The sequence below is a fragment of the Culicoides brevitarsis genome, chromosome 1, assembly GCF_036172545.1.
Source record: "Culicoides brevitarsis isolate CSIRO-B50_1 chromosome 1, AGI_CSIRO_Cbre_v1, whole genome shotgun sequence".
Taxonomy (NCBI): domain Eukaryota; kingdom Metazoa; phylum Arthropoda; class Insecta; order Diptera; family Ceratopogonidae; genus Culicoides; species Culicoides brevitarsis.
In genome coordinates this window covers 46,215,975-46,238,380 of record NC_087085.1, presented here as the reverse complement: position 1 = coordinate 46,238,380, position 22,406 = coordinate 46,215,975, and the positions used below count along the sequence as shown (strand labels likewise).

The following is a 22,406-nucleotide window of genomic DNA, read 5'->3' as shown; positions in this document are numbered from 1 at the left end:
TTTATTAAAAATTCAACAAAAATTGATTTTTATGTCACTTTAATCCTTCAATATAGAATAACTGTCACAAATAATTATTTCTTTTCACTTTTTTTTTAAATAGTTTGCACTGTATCATCCGGATTGTCTAACGACTTTTTACCGAATGAACCTTTCAATTGATTTTTACTTCTTTTATACTAATTCGAGTTCCTGTTTAGCGCACTTAGTATTTACATAATTTTGTATAAAAAGTGTTTTAATCAATTTGCTTTAATTAACTTCTAATATGTTACCATGCGTGTGCCCAAAATTTGCTTTTTAAATGAAATTTTTAATTCTAAGTACTAAAATGTCATGAACTTTTCTTTTGTTTTTAGTTCGTGAGAAAATCGTTTGAAATGTACAAAAATATTTTTAAAAAAATTTAACCTTAACGAATACCAATATTGAATTTTCTTAAAGCAATGCAAGTCTTTATGTCGACAAAAGGCGATACTTTACCTTTAATGAAATTTTCCCACAATTTGTATAGCTGTAAGTTCTGTTCAACTCAACAGACAATAAACAATAATTTGATGTATCAAACAATGTATCGAGAATATCTATCGTTAGTTATTATTTAGATGTCGAACCGATCTGATGCCGGAAAATCGCGAAAAAATATTTAAAGTAAAATAATTAGTGATTAAAATAATGAAAAACAACATTAGCTCAAAATGCCTTTACAATCAATTTTAGAATTTTCAAACATGTTAGAATTTTTGTATTTTTTATAAAATTAATGGTTCAAGATGTAATGGTTAACCACAAAAAAATAAATGCAACGGAATTCTCGGTAACTGACCTTGAAAGTCAATTTATTAAAAAAAGTTTATTTTTTGAAAGAAAAAAAATGTTTGCAAAAGAATAATCAATTGATTGTTGTTCTTCCATTTTTTGTTTGTTTGTGTTGCCAAATCAATAGATGTGCACGGTCAACGTACAAACAGCGAAAAAAAAGAACTATTGAATTAATCGATGCAAATAAATTGTTTCTGTGATAAAAATAAAATCGAACTGTGTTGCTTACATATTTTTGTGTTGAACAGCAAACGCCTTTTATTTACATAAATACTTTGGCGGCACGTTCTGACATCGTGCAGTGATATCGGAAGAGACAGTTCAAACAATCAAAGGGTTACTCGATGAATAAATAATTCTTTTTTTAATTGAAACCAATAAAAGTTAGAATTTTTCATTAAAATTATTGCAAGTACGGTACAAAAAAAAATCTAACGAAAAAAGAACTCTGAAGTTAAAAAAGTTTATGAAATGGATTCGTCTTATGCAGCAATTGTGATTTACGATCAAAAGTTGTCAAGTCTAGTCTAATTAATTATTCAAAATTTTCGATTATTATTTCCACATAAGAGTTAAAAATTCATATTTACATTTTCTCGATTTTATCAGCAACAAAATGTTTCTTTTAATTTTTAATTGCCTTTTGAAATGAATGTCATGTTCACTTATATAACGTAATATAATGTATCTACATCGATAACAGGTGATTCTATCTTATGGAAATTGTAACATCTGTTATAGAAAAATGAAAATTTTATTTTGCCTTTGATTGTTTCAAGGCTTATTAGATCTTTTTGCTTCAAATAAAGAATTTTTTAAAATCTATTGAATATGATTTTGTCATATATTTTTTTAAAAAACTTCCTTGAAACGTAAAAAGTACATTTTAAAAGTAAGTTCATTAATAAGTCAGTATAGGTCATACGTTGAACAAATGTATGTTATAATGATTTGTTACTTCTTTATTTATAATAAATGAATATTGATTGATTTGTGTGAGGGAGACACGTATGTGCTTTTTTGTTTTATTTTACTTTTATTTGGTACTCGAGCCACGTTAACATTGAACTTTGTCACTGAATGTAAAGGGAGGAGAATTTAATGGATGTGAATAATCCTTACGCTTTGATTTTTTGTTTTCTCTTGATAATCAAGGATTTTTTCTTTTCGTTTGTCCTAACTGATAATTATATAGTTTTAGATTGTCATTGATTATTATTGTGTTTGATTCTAATAACTGTAATTTTTAGGTCAATGTTAACAATTTCCTAAAGTTCATAACGTTGTATTGCATGACCAAAATGTCGAACATTAATATATTTATAAGCTTTGAAGTTCTTGAAAAAAAAAGGAAAAAAAAACTTACAAAATTCTAAAAGGTCAATTTTGGGCACAAATATATCGGAAAAGCGGAAGCACACTCGTCAAGCATTTCTTCCTTTCAATGTCGGTAGACACAAAAAACCACAACTTTATTTATTGTTGACTACAATACATGCATAAAGCTTAGTTTTTTTGTATTGTGTACGCGCTGCACAATGATTGTTGTTATTATCCAACAGTATATTATTTGTCCAAACATTTTTGTATGCGACGGTTTAATATGGTAACTCGTAATTTATTTACGTTTCCATTGAAAATTTCCGCTTTTTCACACAACGCTGTACACCCTTCTACGAAAACCCGATAGAATTCCGCCACAAAAGCAACCGCGCCGTAGAGACTGTCAAAAACAATTAGGCTCGTGAGTGTGTGTGTATCGGGTTTTTTCTAACGCGCGAACGAAATGAAAATGAGCAATGTATAGACACGAAGCTGTGATGTCATTAACTTGTTTCACATTTTCATACCTGTACTTCATTGCAACAAACAATCACACAGAAACGTACAAACGAACAGTATAGTAGACAGCAAATAAGAAACAGCTGCTTACCTTCTGACACCGCGCGATGAATTGTCGGCTTTGTAACTTGTGGTTAATACACGTTTCTATTAGTCTGGCGTAACGTCTTGGTATGATCGGTTGTGAAAAAGAGAAAAAGTACTTTAATTACAATTTTATAAATAATAATAATTTTATGTGAACCGGATCACAAATAACGGCGTTTCTTAAAAAAAAATGTATATAACACGAAAAAAAAATTGAAATCGCGACGCGCTAATTGTTCACTCAATGAATCATCATAAAAAATCCGCATGATAAATTTCATTCACAAACAAATTCGTATGAAAAAATGTGCGTAAAGGTTGTAAAAAGCAAAGAGAAACCCATATAAAACTAGTTTGCTTCTCTTATTGTCGATTTTAAGTAACAAAAAATATATTGTGAGCAAACAATGATTGATTTATGTGTTCTCACGAAGAAAAAATAACGACAATTTTTATAATGACTGATATTACTCACATAGATTATTCATTTACTTATGATTTTTAAAAATATTTCAAGGTTTTCTTTAAGAAAATTTGTGTTTATAAAATCAAAATTTTGAAAAAATAAAAAATTCCGAAGGAGAAAAATGCATCAATTAGTGCTACAACAATAATTATCTCATCAAAAAGTGCTAATTGTGATTTCATGTTACTAATTCTTACTCAAAACTGAATTTTTATCTCAAATTTCAGACAGCTGAAACAAAGTGAACAAAAACCTTGAATTGAAACCATTATTATTTAGCAAGGAACTGAATGGAATACAAAGAGCTGTTTGTTACTATTGTAACATATTCATAAAAAAATAACTTTGAAACATGACATGAGACTTAATCGTGCGAAGTGAGAATCTTAACCAATAAATAAAGACAAGATATGATCACGGAGATCAAAAATTATAATAGTATACTATTAGTATTCGTATTAGATACAAACTTATTTATATAAATTACTCAAATTGTAACCAAAGGAATGATTCAGCGACATTAGGATTAACATTTTTCATTCATAATCAGGTAAAATAAATATTCTTATCTTTTAAAAATAGTAAAACTCACAAATGATGCTGCGGGTATGACGCATTTTGATAATATTTTCAAGAAGTTCGTGACTAATGATGCAGTTTACTCATCTTTTTAATAATTTTTATATCATATTTTTACATTTTTATGGAATTCCCGTTCATTTGAATAACTCACAACCACAAGTTAGTGATATGTGTATATTTTACTCTCATACAATCTTACATAAGATGTAATTATAATTATTATTACTGTGTTAGCATTGCGATTCCGGGTACTACTGAACTGAAACAAGAGATATCGAGTTCATATGCATCATGAAGGACGATCGTTTCAGATTCTCTTCTAAATAAACATTGTATTTTAATTACTTTACGATGTAATTTTATTACATTTGTTTATTTTATTTAGTCTATAAAGAGAGAACAATTGCATTATCTAAATTTTTTTCGCAGAAAACTAAAATTTACTTGAAATTTTATGATCGCATTATTGTAGGCCATCATTGTTGACTATTTGTGTTTATTTAGTTGTAAAAAACGCACCTCTTGTCATATTATATAGTTCAAACAAAATAACTAATAATAAGTATTATGTTAATTATATTGTATATGTACTGTTTTAATTATCACATGTGAATTTTAAAAACGGGTCATGCAATTTGACTGTTCTTTTCCAATGTAAACAATGCAAATATTTTACAAGTAGAAAGTTCATGAAGCTTTGACCAACGTTGTGTCTCTCCTCTGTGTAATTGCCATTATGAGAGACCTTGAAAACTTGAAAATATTTACTTTTCAAGTGATTTCAAACAACAAAAAAAAAACAACTCTTTGTTGGTTTGTTTGTTGTTTTTATTATTATTTATTTAAACAAAATACAGACGAGTATTTTGAAAACAATGGCAGTTCAGAGAAAACTTTTTTTTTGCATGAACACCTTTTGCCTGATAAAAGTTCGATGTATGAACATTTGATTACTTGAATGATTGCCACATAGTTGTAGCAGATGTAACGTATTATTTAATTTTAAATTCGTAAATAATAGGTATGCAATTGCATAGTTTGGCACGAAAGCACAGAAATCACAAGCCATGACGTTGTTAAGTCATCAAATCATCTGGTTTGTGTGTGTATAACTTTTAGATGAATTATTATATTTGAAGATATACAAGTGCAATGTAACAAATAGAGGAGATTTGAAGAATTTTGACGTTCATTGACCGATGTGCAAAAAATGATTCATCAAAAATTGTTTGTACATTGACGTCATACTGCAATAAAACCTTATCAAATCTACTTTAATGACTCTTTCAGCATTCTTCTCGAACATTAAGCCTACAAATAAAATAAAAATTAATGAAATTATTTTCTTTTACGACTTCCTTACGTACTTTACGACTCCTCAAGAATCGTCTCTCCTATTTTGATAGTTCTTCAAGTAATAAAATGAAGAAAAAAATTGTATATTTTGCAAAGAACATTTTTTTATAAAAAAAAATATTCTGTTATAAGTTATAAACATGTCTTCTTATGTAACAGACATGTTTAAAAATTTGAATATTAAATTGAATGAAAAAATAAAAAAAATACCTTCAAGAATTTTCCAAACAAAAAAGGTCGAGAAAGATTTGTTTAGCCATTCATGTTGATTCAATGTTTCTCTAATGAACTCACGGTTGTATGATTTTTCATTGGATATTATTGTAATTATGGGTCATAGAAAGCAGGAACAATTACAATCACGAATGAACCTTGACCAATGTGTAGGTGTTCACAATTTCATTTTATCGTCTGATTCATAAAAAAAATCAGTCACTCATATTATCTAAAAAAGTAAAATAATTTTGGGGTTTTTTGTTTGTGAGGAAAATTGTATGTAATTATTTCGACGTTAACTTTATGTCCTCCTCCTTCTCTGTTAACATTGAATATTAGGTAAAATACCAAAATATACAAAAAAGAAGGAATAATTGTCTGACCAATATATTTATGAGACATGTCTGTTTCGCCTGATTTATTTTCTAAAATGGGGCAGACATGTCATTCGATTTACTGAATGTCATGAATAATTATTGATTAAACAATTAAATATTTCGTAGAATTTATCTAATGAGATTTTATCGCGTAAAAAAGTATCAAGCAGTTAAAAAGTTTCATTTACTCAAACTTTGATTGAACATCGATTGTCCTTAACTTTAACCGTGTCGATATCAGCTTTATCCTTCAAAAAAGTTCCTTTTCAATGCATGACAGCATGAAAAGAAATCGATTTTGACCATCGTTTACAAATTGGACGAGAGCAAAACTGTCAATCTATCATACAGAGACCTCCTTGTTCGATGACGTTACTTTTACCCGTGTTTTATATAAAGCGCTCTTTTCTCACAACCAATCAATTTTTCAATGTTAAAAACTGGAAAAACTCGTAGGAAAATAACCATGTGTTCTTAAATTATAAATTACTTTAATGTCTGGAGCACGAAAGACATTGCAAAGCATGATTGTAAAAACACATGAATTGATAAAAGTTTCTTTCAATAACTCAAAACAAGATGAAAAATTGCATTTCGATGCATTGTGAAAATTCAAAACACAACTTCATTCATAAAATATTCTCGTGTATGATTTAAATGAACTTTATGCATGCGAACATTGCAAGTGAAAGTATCTAGATTTTATCAATTATTCAGGTTATTAATTAAACATAAAGTAAATAGAAGGAGTAATGAACAAATACGTGGAAGTTTGCCTTTTTATATTGAACTTGTCCTTGCATTACTGTATAGATAGCAAAGTCATTTGTATCGAATCGTACAATTATTTGTAATCGTGAGTAACTTCCATTAAGGTTGAAGTTCAATTGAAATAGGATTTAGAAAAAAATTATCATATTTTTTTATCTGTTTGAAAAAAGTGTTCAAGTTCAATTTAAATCTTCAAGATAAACAAATAGCCCATTCTCAACGAATACCATCGAAATGCTCATTCATAACTCTATTAATAGTAATAAATTAATAACTAACCACGTGCCCTTTCTTACTGAATTTTTTTTTACTGACACAAACAACGATGAAAGAAACACGTGCAACATAAATAAAAGACAAACACTTTTTGATAGTAAAAGAGGTATATTTATCAAGCAAGAGAGTCCAAAAAGGAGGTTAACAACAATAGTTAACAATAAAAGTACGATGAAAAGGAATAAATTTACTTTACACGATCGCGTTTATGAAAATAAGGCAACAAAAAAGGAAGAAATATCAAATTAGTATGGTAGCGAAGAAAAGAACGATATAAAATATAATAAAAGTATGCTTATCTTGATGTTCCCAATTCCCTTTAATTTGAAAGAATGAATAGCGTGTAAAAAATTGTGCCGACAACAATGAAAACAGACAAGAAAAACCCACAAACGAAGAATTGAAAGTGATTTTATCGAACAAGAAAATATTTAATCAATTCAAATTATTTTTATCTATTAGCAAGAATGACTTTTATTTATTTTGAAAAAATCAATTAATTCATAATTTTTTTTTCTTTTCAGATAAATTATTTTGGATATTAGTGAAAAGAAATTCTAATGGAAAATGTAATGAGACAAGATTCTACTCCGCCTCCTTTTACACATTGGCTGTGGATTCCGCGTTTGAAACGCTTAAAAATGTTAGTGAAATAAATAAGAAATTAACAAAAAATTTTTAAAAAAATACATATCAGAAAAATCGAACAAAAAAGTGTCTTATATGCAAAAAGTTGCAAATAAGTGTCCTTAAAAATATCACAAAAAAAATAATTTAAGTGTTTGTGCTCAAGTCAAAGGGATCAAAAACGAATCCTGAATGTATCTGGGATCAAATATAATTTATTCAAATGCCAACACTGTATCTGCTGCTGCACCAAAAGATCAGCGAAATCAACATCAAAACGGCATCCTTCAAAACGGAAATATCCACAAAAAGGAAAAAGAAGCAGAAAACACACAACAAGAATTATTTCGAAAGAAATCATCTAGAATAGAAACTCCTCCTCCTGCATTTGAGACAGCCATCAATATGGGGAATACAAGCAATAAAACAGAAGACTTTAATACACGTGAGTAAAAAAATTTTTTTTATTCGAAAAAAAAACCAAACTGGCATGTTTTAGTCTAATTCTTATGTAATAACAATCGTGATTCAAAACAAATTTAACCTCAGATCCGTTTGTTCGCTATTAATATTCACATTACGCATATTACTTTCGGACACCATTCATAACTGAGTCAAGGTTGCTAACCTACAAACGTTCGAGTTGAATTTTTTGTTTGTCGTGAGAGCCCTTTTCGAGAGGTATGAGTAATATTTCGAGCAAATATTTGACTCGTTTATCGTCACGATAAGTATTTTAGCAAAAATAGACGAATTAACCTGATTTGCATAAAAAATGTGTTAATGAATTCAGGACGGATGTTAAGTTGTTGAACTTCTATCCCAAATTTGATTGTAATATTTTTGAAAATCTACATGTAAAGTACAATTTAACATAAGTTGTTCCAAAAGTATTTAGGTCAAAACCGAAAAATTTTTGTGCATGAAAGTCAAATAAATCATCGAATATTTACCATTGAATGACACATTTGTGCCGCCTATCTTCGTGTAACATCATGTTTGTAAATAATAAACAGTAAATTCGCTCAATGAGAAAACATAATTTTTAGGAAAATTCAAAAATATTGTTGAGTAAGAGATATTTCTCGGAAAAATTTAAAAAAAAATTTTTACAGCAATTTTTTGTTGGAACGAATATGATGTGTGACGAAACATTAAATGGAAACGCCTGGCTTTTCTCCATGAAATAAATTGTCGTTATTACAAATTTCGTTGAATTGTTTGCCCATTCTGCTCACTATAGAAACACGAGTAACGGTTATTAACGACAAACAAGCCGGCGTACAATTAATATCCATCCAATTCATTTTTGTAAATATTTCTCGTATGCAGTTACGACAAAATACATAAAATGAATGACTTGAGCAGCTGATACCATTTCGTGTATGCACAATATGTTTGAAATGAATTCAGGGGCGTACAAACGGGGTTTTTCGTTTTAAATCACATCGCGTTAATGTGTCTTTAATCCCCCTTTCGATACTATGGAGTTGTGAAAAATTACCTCATATATCTTCTATAACGGAGACATAACGAGCATTTGGCGCGACAAAACTGTTCATGATGATTTATTCTGACGCATGCGTCTATTCTCACGATGAAAATTGAAAAATATGAGAAAATACCTGCAATCGAGTGAGAGAGAATAAATTTTAAACAAAAATTTTTGACTGAAAAGTTGTTTGATCTAAGCCGGAAATATGCTTCGAAACAACAAAAGACAATTTTCGTTAATTTTGCTTTAATACTTTGTGAAAATTCTTATTATTTTGCTGTAAAATCGCCTTATCTCTCTAACTTTATCGATCTCTCGCATGAAACAGCAACGACACTACAAAACAAATTCTGCTGACTCAATCAGTCAGTATTAGAGTTTCTGTCTTCAGCTCCAGTCTGTCGCTTCGTATTTTCGCCGCTCCAAATATGTGCTGTAAACACAGAGGAATTAAGCGTTTTTCGTGTTGCTCTATATCCGTCGTGACAACTCTCTTCTTGTAGACATATATATTGCCTTTTTTCGATAAAATTTATTCTACATGGTGTGACATAATAATTCAGTTAAAACAATTAAAAAGGCAGGAGTAATAAAAAAAAGTGAATAAAGAATATTACGAAAAAGAGAATAAACGAAAAATTAATTACGAAAAAAATTGTGAAGTGCACTAAATTAAATAAAAAAAAGTACTGCATTAATATTCCAATAACGTACCCACTTAAAATGCTGATCTGATGATGAAACAAATAAAAATAGAGAAAATTATTTCATTTTATCTGCTTATTTGCCCTGAAATAGAAGCATTTCTATAATAATAATAATTATTACGATCGTAAACATGAGTCGAACATGACATAGACAATGAATGAAAAGACATTGTAAAAATAGATTTTCAGTTGTACTATATTAAGAGGTTTTATTTTGCATTACTGGACAATTTCTACGATACATATAACGTATATGCTTTGTGGGTAATGATTGGAAATTATTGGTTTTCCTGTTTGTGTATTGTACAAAATTTGCTGAAGTTTATGTTTCAATTACGTACAGATGTTGGTTCTCAACTGTTTTCAAAAAACAGAATAATTTGATACGAAGAAAAGTTACTGTGAAAGTAGGTTACAACAAGGAATAATATGAAAAAAAACAAGGCGCCTCCTTTTTTCGTATTGGTATTAAATGTTTGAACATGAGCGGAAAGATAGAATGTGCGACAGTAAGTCTGACAATGACATTGTGAAGTAATTAAAACATAACAACGATGACAGATTAGGTATACACAATACTTTGTAAACATAAATAACAATGCGTCGTCTAATAATCCTATTAAATTCAATCAATTGTAACTTTCCCATGTTGTCGCAAACGTGTGACGTCTTTCTTTTTTTTTTACACCCGTTTTGTTAGCAAAGTTTTTTTTCCTGTTTCATGACAAAAATGTGAATGAAAATTATTTGGGCCAATGTCAAGGTTAACAACGAAACATTGAATTGAACAAAAAAAAAGTATGTTGGTTGAGATGCTAATGAAAATGCTGGTTTTGTGTTTGTTCGAATATATAAAAAAATTATTTAATGTTTAATTTTTTTGTATAGGTATGCAACAATTTTCCAAAATGCGTTATTTAAGACAAACTTTAAATACGGAAGAAGTTCATTTTATTTATTTTCATTATAAACCCATTTGTAATTCATGGAAGTTGAAGATGATTGATTTATTTATAGCGGAACATGCAACAAAAGTTGCCATCAAAACTGTTCAAAGTGCTAATAAATTCAATCATGCATTTCAAAGCACAGTCTACTTAAACAAAGGAAAAGGTATGATTTCAATAAAAAAAATTTTAGTATGAAAACGAAGAAATCGATATTTAACATAGACAATTCAAGTTCAGTAGAAAAAAAAACTCAAGACAAAATAAATATTGAAGACGGTAGACATCATAAATCATTGATATTCTTTTTTTATGTTTAATTCAACATCTGGAAAATCTTTGCGTTTTTAAACATTTTTTGAGAATATCCAGATTATGAGCCTGTCAGTCATATTTCATCAACGAAGACAAATATTTTTTTATTATCAAACACAGGAAATTGATACAATTTTTTTTTTAAACAAACCAGTTGAAATATTTTTGGTAAAAAAAAATTTATATTTTCCGGATTATAAAGCTTATTTTTCAAAAATGATCTGCTTTCGGTTTTCATAAAAAAAATTACATGAAAGAATATCACTCACAATTCAACAATTTGTTAACACTTGTTCATTTTACAAGACGAATAACAATTGTACTGTGTGTCAATATTATTAAAATGTTTCGTGAAAGTTGTTATTTTTATCCTTTTTCCATCATATTTTTATTATAAAAGTGTACTTACAATAAAAGTACAGACGAAAAAACACATAGAAAAATATTTTTCTTTTTTCGTACCTACTTACGCTGCATTATTAGCTAAAAATAGATAAAAAAATATATTATACGTTATAATATAACATAAACGTGATGAAGCCAAAAATAAATGTCTGTAAACTGTTTTGTTATGTATATAACATGAAAATTTTGTCATCAGGTTAAAAGCACCCATTTTATACGCAAACATTCAATATTAATGCACACATTGTTGGCATTTACACTTTTAAATTTGTGACATGACACAGTAACATATTGTTCAAGTGTATGTTGAAAACTGACATAATACTTTTTGTGTGTGTGTGCGAAAAATGCAACACATGCGATTTTTGTTACCTTTAATGTGAAAGGTTAAAAAATCTTTTTTAATTAAAAATTTTACAAAAAATAAAAAATTTCGATCTTTCAAGGGCAAGATGCCAAAAGGAATTAATGCAGCTAATAATCATCTAAGGTATTTTAATTTACATGCATTTAATTGCTTTTATATACATGCATTTTGTGGAAAATTTATTGTTGCATTCCGATCGTATGCGCATCTCATATACACAAATCTGTAATAAAATGGACCGACTTATTTATTTAATATTTGCCGATATTTACAAATTTATTAGCACCTTGATAATAAGAACATCGTGCGCTTGAGTTGAGAACACCATTAATAAATAAATAAATTTGCCCGTAATCATCATCATCGTTGCAACGTTCATGGCAAGCATTCAAAAAATAAAAAAAACACATGAGACGAATATTTTCCAATTTTCTGTGCAATACTACTAAAATATGATGAAGAGCAGTGTTTTCGATATAATAAATGACGAAAGTTGTGTGTGTATTAATGGTTGGCGGGCGGGCGTCTCTCACGCTTCATTGATTTAATTGATCAATTTTTCTGCTTTCATTATTCAATCAATAGCAATTACATGAAAATATTTTGCCATGCAGAGTTAGGCATCTATTGTACGATGACAATAGCAAGTGTCAACGTGTCAATTGATCCGAGACAAATACGAGTTAATTTAAAAATATTGTGTTGTTTTACACTTGATTGGGGATGAAACAGATTATGAATCAAAATCTTATGACAATTAAAGTAATTTGTTAATATGATCTTTAAAATCGTAATTTTTTAAATCTTTTTCAAGTACTTTTCTTTAAAACTTTATTATTTTTACGTCATTTAAATCCTAAAAATATATATAAAAAATTTTGTTCGAGAAAAAAAAATTTTTTTCAAGAACTTTTTTCGAAGAAAAACTTTATTTGTCCTCAAAACACTTCAAATTTAAGACGAACCACAAAAGTACTATAATAATACCAAATCAATATTACTAATAATATTTTAGACTTGTGTTAATAAATCATTCAATATATTAAAGTATAACGACGTACTCGTGAGAATTTAGAAATGTGTCGATAACAATCAGTATTTTCCCGTTTATCCATAAGCTCATCGTTTCAAACAAACAAACAATAAACTTTTCTTCGACCAAAATCGATTTTGTCTTGAAAAATTTCAAAGGAAGTGAAAATAGACAAATAAAAGTGTTTTCGTGACAGCGAACAATGTCTATCGGGGAATGAGATCGAAAGTAAGGACAAACATTTTAAAGTGCGGTACGTCAGAATCTTCAATAAAGTGTGTCTTAATTTGAGTAGCGTTAACAACAAGGACTTTCAAGTGTCAAAACATATAATGGATAATACAAAGAGAAAAGTGTTAATATAATTTGTTAAAACTACAGTGTCACGAAAATAAGTGTTGAAATATTAATGCAGTTATTTTATTTAATTACTCTACTTAATTATTTATCGCAGCGATCAAGATTTCGTGTTGAAAAGTGAAAAAGAAAGAGATGTTGAAAAATTAAAAATATAAATTCGAGAATATAAAGTATGCCTGCCAACATAAAATCCGCCGATTTAGAAAAATTAGACGCAGAAACAGATTCCGACGAAGAAATTTCGCCAAATACAGGCTTCAAATATGACAATACGCCGCCTCCGAAACGTCGTCGTTTTCGCAAAACACAAATTCGTCGAAAATCAAAGACACAAAGTTGCGGAAGTATGTATAGTTTGACCTCAGCTCGTCCTTCCATCAATAGTCAAGCATCAGAACCGATTGTTCATTTCGAGCCAAATATCAAGGATGGCGGAACAGTACAAATTAATGTTGATTACAGCTTTGATTCGCTCAAAGGAACTGACGACACACTTGCGATGGCAAGTTTAGATTCCCTGCGAAACGATCAATTATCGACAGCACAGTTCAGTAATACGATGAACAATAACTTGAATGGATCAACAAGCGGTTTCAAAACGTCATTGATAAGTGTACTTAGTAAATTAGGAGTTTTAAATCAGCAAGATAGCACGACAGAGGAAAAGTCGTTGGATCCAAATCAACCTCCGCCCTTGCCATCGAGATCGATACGATCCGGAAGTAAATACTTTAGTGCATTTTTTCCCGGTATGTCATTTTTTTATTTCTCATGAGTCTTTAAATCTTATCTTATTTGCTTCGTTTTTGTCATGCATCATCAAAAATTGATCTTATATTACTCAAGTAATTCCGTAATTTCATTGAAATGTTGCCACACACATTGAATAACAAATGAGTCGAAGTGTGAAATTTTCATTCATCTCGAGATAATCTTTCTGACACATACACGAGAGAGACAGGCGCGTGTTTAATCTAACTTGCTCTTAGATTTTCCGATAAAACGTCATTGCGATGAATGAAGCCTGCAGTTAAGAAAACTTTTAAACACTCGAGTATTTTTGATGTGGTATGAAATTATCTGTATTTACGGTTTGAATGTGATTTGCGTTGTTATAAGCCAACTTTGATAATTTCGTAACTAATAACAACCGTGAAAAGTTGATGGAAAGTTTTTGTTTTGCGGTAAATAACTTCGTTGGAAGTATTTGTTTGTTTTTTTTTTTGTGGATTGTTCATTGAATTGATCATTAAAATATTAAAAAAGAATCAACACGTTGAAAAAAGAATATTCAACAAAAAAAAAATATTGAGACAAAACATGCCAAGTTGAAAAAATTATCATGGAAGTTATGAATAACGATGATGTCTTACATTTTTCAGAAAACGAACGAAGAATACGGGCCAACGATAGAATATACAATTCTCAGTTTAAATATGCTGTAAGTTAATTGTCTCTATAATTTTTAAATCAGGAAGTTACTAATTGTTTTATTTTTTTTTTCTTTGCAGAATAATTATATAAAAACATCCAAATATTCTGTACTATCATTTTTACCGCTAAATTTGTTAGAACAATTTCAACGTCTTGCCAATTTTTATTTTCTCTGTCTGCTGATATTGCAATTAATACCGGCAATTTCGTCATTGACTCCCGTAACGACAGCCATTCCATTGATAGGTGTGTTGATGTTAACAGCTGCTAAAGATGCTTATGATGATTTTGTGAGTTTTAAATTTTTTTTTAAATTTTATGATATTTATATTTTGTGCTTACTTCTTTCACGCAGCAACGTCACATGTCGGATTCTCAGGTTAATAATAGACGATCAAAAGCACTTCGGAATGGGAAGTTGGTAGATGAGAAATGGTCAGGTGTTCAAGTACGTTTTTGTGACACGTCTTTTATTTTTGGTTAACTCTTCTTATCATAAATTTTTGTTTTAAAAATAGGTTGGCGACGTTGTTCGTATGGATAATGATCAATTCGTTGCTGCTGATATTCTCCTTTTGTCATCAAGTGAGCCCAATGGGCTATGTTTCATTGAAACAGCGGAGCTTGATGGCGAAACAAACCTAAAAATAAAGCAATGTCTTACGGAAACTGCGGAAATGGGATGTCAAGAAGATCTATTGTGGCAATTTAACGGAGAAATAATCTGTGAACCGCCAAATAATCTCTTGAACAAGTTCGAGGGGACGTTATATTGGAGAAATCAACGTTTCGCATTGGATAATGAGAAAATATTGTTAAGAGGATGTGTGATTCGTAACACGCAATGGTGTTATGGAGTTGTTGTCTTTGCTGGAAAGGATACGAAATTGATGCAAAATTCAGGAAAAGCAACTTTTAAGCGAACAACTATTGATAGATTACTGAATTTCATCATTATCGGGGTAAGATAAAAAAAACCTTCTACTCGTATTATAAACAAAAATCCTTTTTTTTATAGATCGTTTTCTTTCTCCTTTCGATTTGTGGGTTTTGTTCAATTGCATCAGCAATTTGGGAAGGCCTCGTTGGATATGATTTTCGTGTTTATCTTCCGTGGGATAAAATTATACCTGATCATCCTTTTCAAGGCGCAACAGTTCTCGGATTTTTGGTTTTCTTTTCTTATGCCATCGTCATGAACACAGTTGTGCCGATTTCCTTATACGTTTCTGTTGAAGTTATTCGTTTTGCTCAATCATTTCAAATAAACTGGGATGACAAAATGTACCATAAAGACTCCAATACACATGCCAAAGCCCGAACAACGACTCTTAATGAAGAATTGGGTCAAATCCAATACATATTTTCCGATAAAACGGGAACTCTCACGCAAAATATAATGACATTCAATAAATGTAGCATATCGGGACGCGCTTATGGAGACGTCATCGATCTCAAAACGGGAGAAGTTGTAGAATTGAGTGAGGTAAATGCTTTTCTGTTGAATAATTTATGAAAGTTGAATTGTTTTCTATTAAAAAGTAATGCACAGTTTTAATGTTAGTTCGTTGTTTGTGGTTTGATTAGAATTATTATTACATATATGACAAATGCATTTCTTTAGAAGTGTCTTCCACAGAATTTTTTAAGTTTTACTTTCATTTATCTATATAGATAGAGAGACAAATTAACATTTAAAAATCATCTTATAGATCAATGAAACTTTTTGTGTGGATAAAATATTTTTTTAAAAAAATATTTAATTAACTTTAAATAGTGTAATTTTTATTTTTTTTTTTAAATTGGATTAACATGTTTTAAGTTTTTTTCATATAAATGTAACTCCTTTGTTGCCATGAAACTAAACCTTTATGAAACATAATATACACTACTTTGGAATCTGAGCCAATTTTTTAGGTAAAATTTCTTGAAATATATTTAGCCAAAACCCTTAAACGTCAGTCAAACATCACTTTTGCTCATGGCGGATGAAGACACGTCGACAGCAGCAACAACTGCCGAATTAAATGGCGATGATACATCTGCGGAAATTGAAAACTTTTACACAAGTACTCCGAAGTCAGCGAAACACGTTGATGAGAATGCTGACAATAACAATGACTTGCTCATTTTAAGTGATCATCAAAAACGGAAAGCATTTAGACAAGCCTCGCAAAGCGAATCAGCCAAAAAACGACCCACGATTGTGAGATTCAACAACGAATCAAATAACGAGAAAAAAAATAAAATGTCTGATTCAAAACCAAATTCAGACAATAACAATTTTCTCAGACCAACGATGTCGGCTGTAACTCGTAGTATGGAAGCCCTTAACGATTTGGAAATGGGCAAAAAACGGGGATCTATGATGTCAACGACGTCAGAACCTGAAAACAGTTCAAATGATCAAAAATCGCATGTATGCATGATTTTAAACACAATAATATTTTATCATTTAGTAACCTACTCAATACTAACAAAATTCTAATTTATTGCAAAAATCAACAAAATTTAGATTTGTTCTAAATACTGTTGATTTAAAATAATTGGTTTTACATAAATTACATTCATAACAGAAGATAACAATACTAACTTGCATCTTTTGCTTGCTCAAAAAAAAAATTTTTTTTAGATGTTAATGTTTGATTGGTTTATTGCCTGCTTTTTTGTTTGTCTAATGTTTTCTTACACTTTTATTATAATATTAAGTTCATTCCTATATTTTGAAAAATTTTTCATTTCATGGTCAAATTGCTGCACAAATTAAAAATTGGGATGCTTACCTCATTTTCTCATCATAAAAATTTTATTTTTTCTGATAAAATATTCTAATTTTCAAAAATTTTTCAGATAACTGAACCTGTTGACTTTTCCTTTAATCCTTATTATGAGCCCGAATTCAAATGGTACGATCAAGGGCTTTTAGATGCCGTGCGCTCTGATGAACAACATGCCCATAGCTTTTTTCGACTTCTCGCTCTGTGTCACACTGTGATGCCTGAAGAGAAAAATGGGCGTTTAGAGTATCAAGCTCAGAGTCCCGATGAATCAGCGCTCGTTGGAGCAGCACGAAACTTTGGCTTTGTCTTTAAAGCACGTACTCCTAATAGTATTACGATAGAAGTTATGGGAAACGTAGAAGTGAGTAAATAAATATAAGTTTAGTGTCTATCAAATGAGGTTACACGCGTTTTGTCGAACGTATATTATATATGTGCGTACAAAATGAGGGACCCATCAACGTTTCGAAGGAAAAAAAATCAATATTAAAGTACATAATTTTTCCTCTTTTTTCCATTTCGTGTCTCAGGAATATGAATTATTGAGCATCCTTGATTTTAACAATGTTCGAAAGCGGATGTCTGTTATACTAAAACGTAATAATAAGCTTATGTTATACTGTAAGGGAGCTGACAATGTGATATATGATAGATTGGGACCAAATCAATACGATATCCGACAACGAACGCAAGAACACTTGAACGTAAGAAACTTTTAACATTTTGAATCACTTTAAATCTCATTTTCAAAAGTTTTATTTTATTGTTTAAACAGAAATTCGCTGGCGAGGGCTTGCGAACATTAGTATTAGCTGAAAGAGAATTAGATGAGGATTTTTTCAATGTTTGGAGACAAAAGCAACAAGAAGCTGCTCTTGCTCTCGATGGGCGTGAGGATAAATTAGGAGCAATTTACGAAGAAATAGAGTGTGATATGCAACTCGTTGGCGTCACAGCAATCGAAGATAAACTACAAGATGGCGTACCACAGACGATTGCGAATTTACAAATGGCAGGAATCAAAATTTGGGTATTGACGGGTGATAAGCAAGGTAATTTTTTTTATTGATTTGATATTCCTCAAAAATTCATTAACCTACATTTTCTTTCGTTACATGAAATTTCTGTAGAAACTGCTATAAATATCGGTTATTCATGTCAATTGTTGACCGACGATATGATTGATGTATTTATTGTTGATGGCGTCACAAAACAGGAAGTAGATCAACAATTGAAAAAGTACAGAGAATCAATCAAAATTGTCAATACATATCATCCCAACTGTAAGTGTTGCATATCAATTAAACGCATTTGACTTATTCAACTTTTTATTTACAGCTAATGGAGCCCAAGATAATATTGGGCATACACAAATTCCAACATCTGCTTTAGTTGATTCGAATCAAAAATCCCCGCCGGCAATTTCTGTCGTTACATTTAGGTGGGATAGTAATAAATATAGAAAAAATAGAGGTTATCCAGACAGGTAGAGAGGAACAAACAAACAATACCGAAAGATATTTGATTGCATTTATCGCCTTTTTATTCTGTCGTCTAACTAACGCTTGTAAAAAGTATCTTTCAATCCCCATACTTTACATATTACTCTATCTTTTATTTTGTTTTTTTTTTTGTAGAAAATTTTTTCGTTCATGGGGATGGTTTTTATTTTGTACTTAAACGCACACAAATTACACTTTTCAGTTCGCGCACTATTTTTATTTTATTATTTTTAGTTTTTTAAACACTTCATACAAATTTTATACAAAGTCGCCCAACATGGTAAAGGAACAAAAAGTGATTCGTTAAACAAACCTTACGAGGAATTTTCATCATTATACAATATTTTCAACACAAAACACGCTTTTTGGTTTCTGTAAAAAAAAACATTCTTTCAGAGTAAAGCGTTGACATCAAAAACTGTAAAATGCACCCTCTCTATTTGATCTAGATGCTGCCTCGTAAAGTATTACCATTTTTAACACTGTTAATTAATATAGAAAATAGAAGTTAATAGTAAGTTTAATTAACCTCAATACAGAAACAGGGGTGATAGTTTAAAAATCATTTTCCATTAGATTAGGCTTCTTTTGAAAGCATGTGCAGTGCATGATATGTAGAAGCTGTTAACATTTTTCCTTTTTTTAATTTTTTATAACATGTTTTACTTTGAAACATTTGCAGCGCCGAATGTGACACGATGCTCGACAACACAGAAAAGTCAAATATAACATTTCCTTCGAACGTGTTTGACGTCGAAGATAACACGGGTTTTGCAATTGTGATAAATGGTCATTCCTTGGTGCATTGTCTTACGCCTGAAATGGAAGAAAAATTCTTGGATATTGCGGCGCAATGTAAAGCTGTTATATGTTGTCGAGTAACGCCTTTACAGAAAGCACTTGTTGTCGATTTAATCAAACGAACAAAAAATGCTGTTACATTGGCTATTGGAGATGGAGCAAATGATGTTTCGATGATAAAAAGTAAAGACTTGTGAAATGTATTTGAATTTGTTTAACATGAATTTTCTTTTAGCTGCTCATGTTGGCGTCGGAATTTCGGGACAAGAAGGAATGCAAGCTGTTCTCGCCTCTGATTATTCAATAGCTCAATTCAAGTTTTTAGAACGTTTACTTTTAGTACATGGTAGATGGTCGTATTATAGGATGAGCAAATTTTTACGATATTTTTTCTACAAGAACTTTGCATTCACGTTGTGCCATTATTGGTTTGCGTTCTTTTGTGGATTTAGTGCGCAAGTAAGTTTATTTTTTTAAATGTATCAAAACTTTTTTTTAATATAAAATTTTTTTCTCAACAGACGGTGTTTGATCCGATGTTCATTTCGGTATACAATCTCTTTTATACTGCTTTACCCGTTTTAGCGTTAGGTAAGATTTTAAATTTTTTATATTTTACACAAAAACTTAAAAAAATATTTTTTTAGGAATTTTCGAACAAGATGTTTCGGACAAAATGAGTGTCGAATATCCAAAATTATACACACCGGGCCTAACAAATGCCTTATTCAATACAACAGAATTCATTCGAAGTGTTCTACATGGCGTATTTAGTTCGTTAATCCTATTTCTCATCCCATACGGAACCTATAAAGATGGAATATCGCCAAATGGATATGTTTTGTCTGATCACATGTTGTTAGGTTCTGTTGTTGCAACCATTCTTATCTTAGATAACACTGCCCAAGTAAGAATTTGCAGTTTTCGCTTTTAAACAAAAATGTATATTGATTTTCTTTGATTTGTAGATCGCTCTTGATACGTCATATTGGACTGTCTTTAATCACATCATGATTTGGGGAAGTCTCGTATGGTATTTTGTACTTGATTACTTTTACAATTACGTCATTGGAGGTCCATATGTTGGTTCTCTGACAAAAGCAATGGAAGAAGCTACATTTTGGTTTACGACAGTCATTACAGTAATTGTATTAATGCTACCAATTTTAGCATTTAGATTTTATGTATTTGATTGTTATCCAAGTTTGGCTGATAGAGTGAGTATTTTAACGAAAATCAAATTTTTCGAATGGAATACAACATTTTTTTTCTTTCAGATCCGAATGAAACAACGAGTACATCGTTTGAGTTCACGCGCAAGCCGTGATGTGTTACGAACGCCTTCTGCAAGACGACAACGTCGATCATTACGATCAGGATATGCATTTGCTCATCAAGTAAAACAGATCAAAAAATTTAAATTTTCGTTTCTAAAACATCTCTTTTTACTTTTTTAGGAAGGCTTTGGTCGTCTCATTACATCTGGCAAAATTATGCGAAAATTACCGCAAGAATTTGCATTCCCCTTGGGCTTAGGTAGCAAAAAACAACATTCTGTCGAAAGTGCGAAGGAAGTTCGAAATCAAACATCAGCTGTTATAACGACACTCAACAATAACCATCACATCAGTAACAGTAACGATATTAGCACGACAGATCTGCCGGGAAGTTCAAATAGCGATTCAAGTCCTCGTGCCCCATATCAAGATTTGGATACCATAAACTTGTAAAAATGGAATTTTGATACAAAAATTTGTTCGTAAAAGTAGCAAGTTGCTTTAGAGCTCAAGATAATTAGTGAAAAAACTGTAAATACATTAATACAAAGCCAGAATTTCTAAAAGAGAATGTGATTTAATTGTGTAACAAATATTTTTTATGTTAAAAACAAGAGAAAATCATTTATTTATAATATGTTACCGTTAAGCATAAGTAAGTTATACATAAGAAAAAAAAAACCTATGATGACGCTTTTAATTAAATTTAAAGTTAGATGTTTTCACACTTACATCTTTAGAACAAAACTAAGTTTTAATGTTGGACTTAAGATACAGAAATTTATAAAAAATTGATAAATGATAATGTTTTCTATAAAAAAACTGTATGTTGTGTAACTTTTTATGGAATATAAAAAACTATATTTTAGAATTTTTTACTTGTGTATCAAAACACAAACATGACAAATTGATCAAAAATGTTAAATAGTGAATTATTAAAAAACTAAAAAAATCAAACGAAGAAAACAATATTCAATTATATGAAAAGTTATAAAAAATAAAAAAAGCAAACATAGCCAAAAATAATTTAATAAAATAAAATTAACATGTAATGAAATATGAATTAAAGAAATAAAATTTATTTTATTTTTTTGCGTAAAACAGTTTTTTTTAAGTTTCATATTTTGGATTCAAAGTTTGTCCTTGAAGTTAAATTTTCAATTTAACTTTTTAAAATCGGGAAAACATGACTTACATAATATGAAAGGCGTTCTAATTAAATTATTCAATTACAAAATTTTTGGTAAGAATATGGGCGGAGAACTGTTCAAAGTGTGCGCTTTTAACTAAAAATATTAAGGTATATAAAGGGTAGAAGCTTACATCTAATTTCACTTTTAATTTAATTATTGTTGAGTGAAGTTGAAAAAAGAATTATCTTGAAAAATCATGTTTAGTTCTATAAAAAAATTCCTGAAACATGATCCAAAAAAGCCTCTGAATTCTTTTTGGCTACATTTGATATTTCTTCGAATTGTAGGATTATGGGCTCCGGAAAATAAGGTTTATGCCCGTATTTATTGGATGTATAACAGCTTTTGTACCATTTGTTGGGTAATGT

At 30.0% G+C, this 22,406-nt stretch overlaps 1 protein-coding gene across 1 annotated transcript; it reads left to right on the top strand.

Moving 5' to 3' along the window:
- Positions 1-3,487: 3,487 nt before the first annotated feature.
- LOC134827379 (phospholipid-transporting ATPase ID) lies at positions 3,488-21,393 on the top strand. The gene is made up of 20 exons (XM_063839985.1): positions 3,488-3,767; positions 7,320-7,867; positions 14,434-14,492; positions 14,563-14,775; positions 14,841-14,933; positions 15,004-15,447; positions 15,504-15,971; positions 16,428-16,904; positions 17,336-17,626; positions 17,796-17,969; positions 18,041-18,317; positions 18,396-18,548; positions 18,604-18,706; positions 19,450-19,751; positions 19,804-20,027; positions 20,090-20,159; positions 20,216-20,475; positions 20,537-20,785; positions 20,846-20,965; positions 21,026-21,393. Exons 2-20 carry the CDS (start codon positions 7,615-7,617, stop codon positions 21,296-21,298), a joined length of 4,503 nt encoding a protein of 1,500 aa, XP_063696055.1. The 5' UTR covers positions 3,488-3,767; positions 7,320-7,614; the 3' UTR covers positions 21,299-21,393.
- The last annotated feature ends 1,013 nt before the right edge of the window (positions 21,394-22,406 follow it).

What these genes read in the sequence shown, in the direction of transcription:
- LOC134827379 (XM_063839985.1), top strand. Translation starts at nt 7,615, where the DNA reads ATGTATCTGGGATCAAATATAATTTATTCAAATGCCAACACTGTATCT. An exon ending in TTTGTGGATTTAGTGCGCAA is followed by an intron (nt 20,028 to 20,089) that starts GTAAGTTTATTT and finishes TTTTCTCAACAG; the next exon opens with ACGGTGTTTGATCCGATGTT. An exon ending in GATATGCATTTGCTCATCAA is followed by an intron (nt 20,966 to 21,025) that starts GTAAAACAGATC and finishes TTACTTTTTTAG; the next exon opens with GAAGGCTTTGGTCGTCTCAT.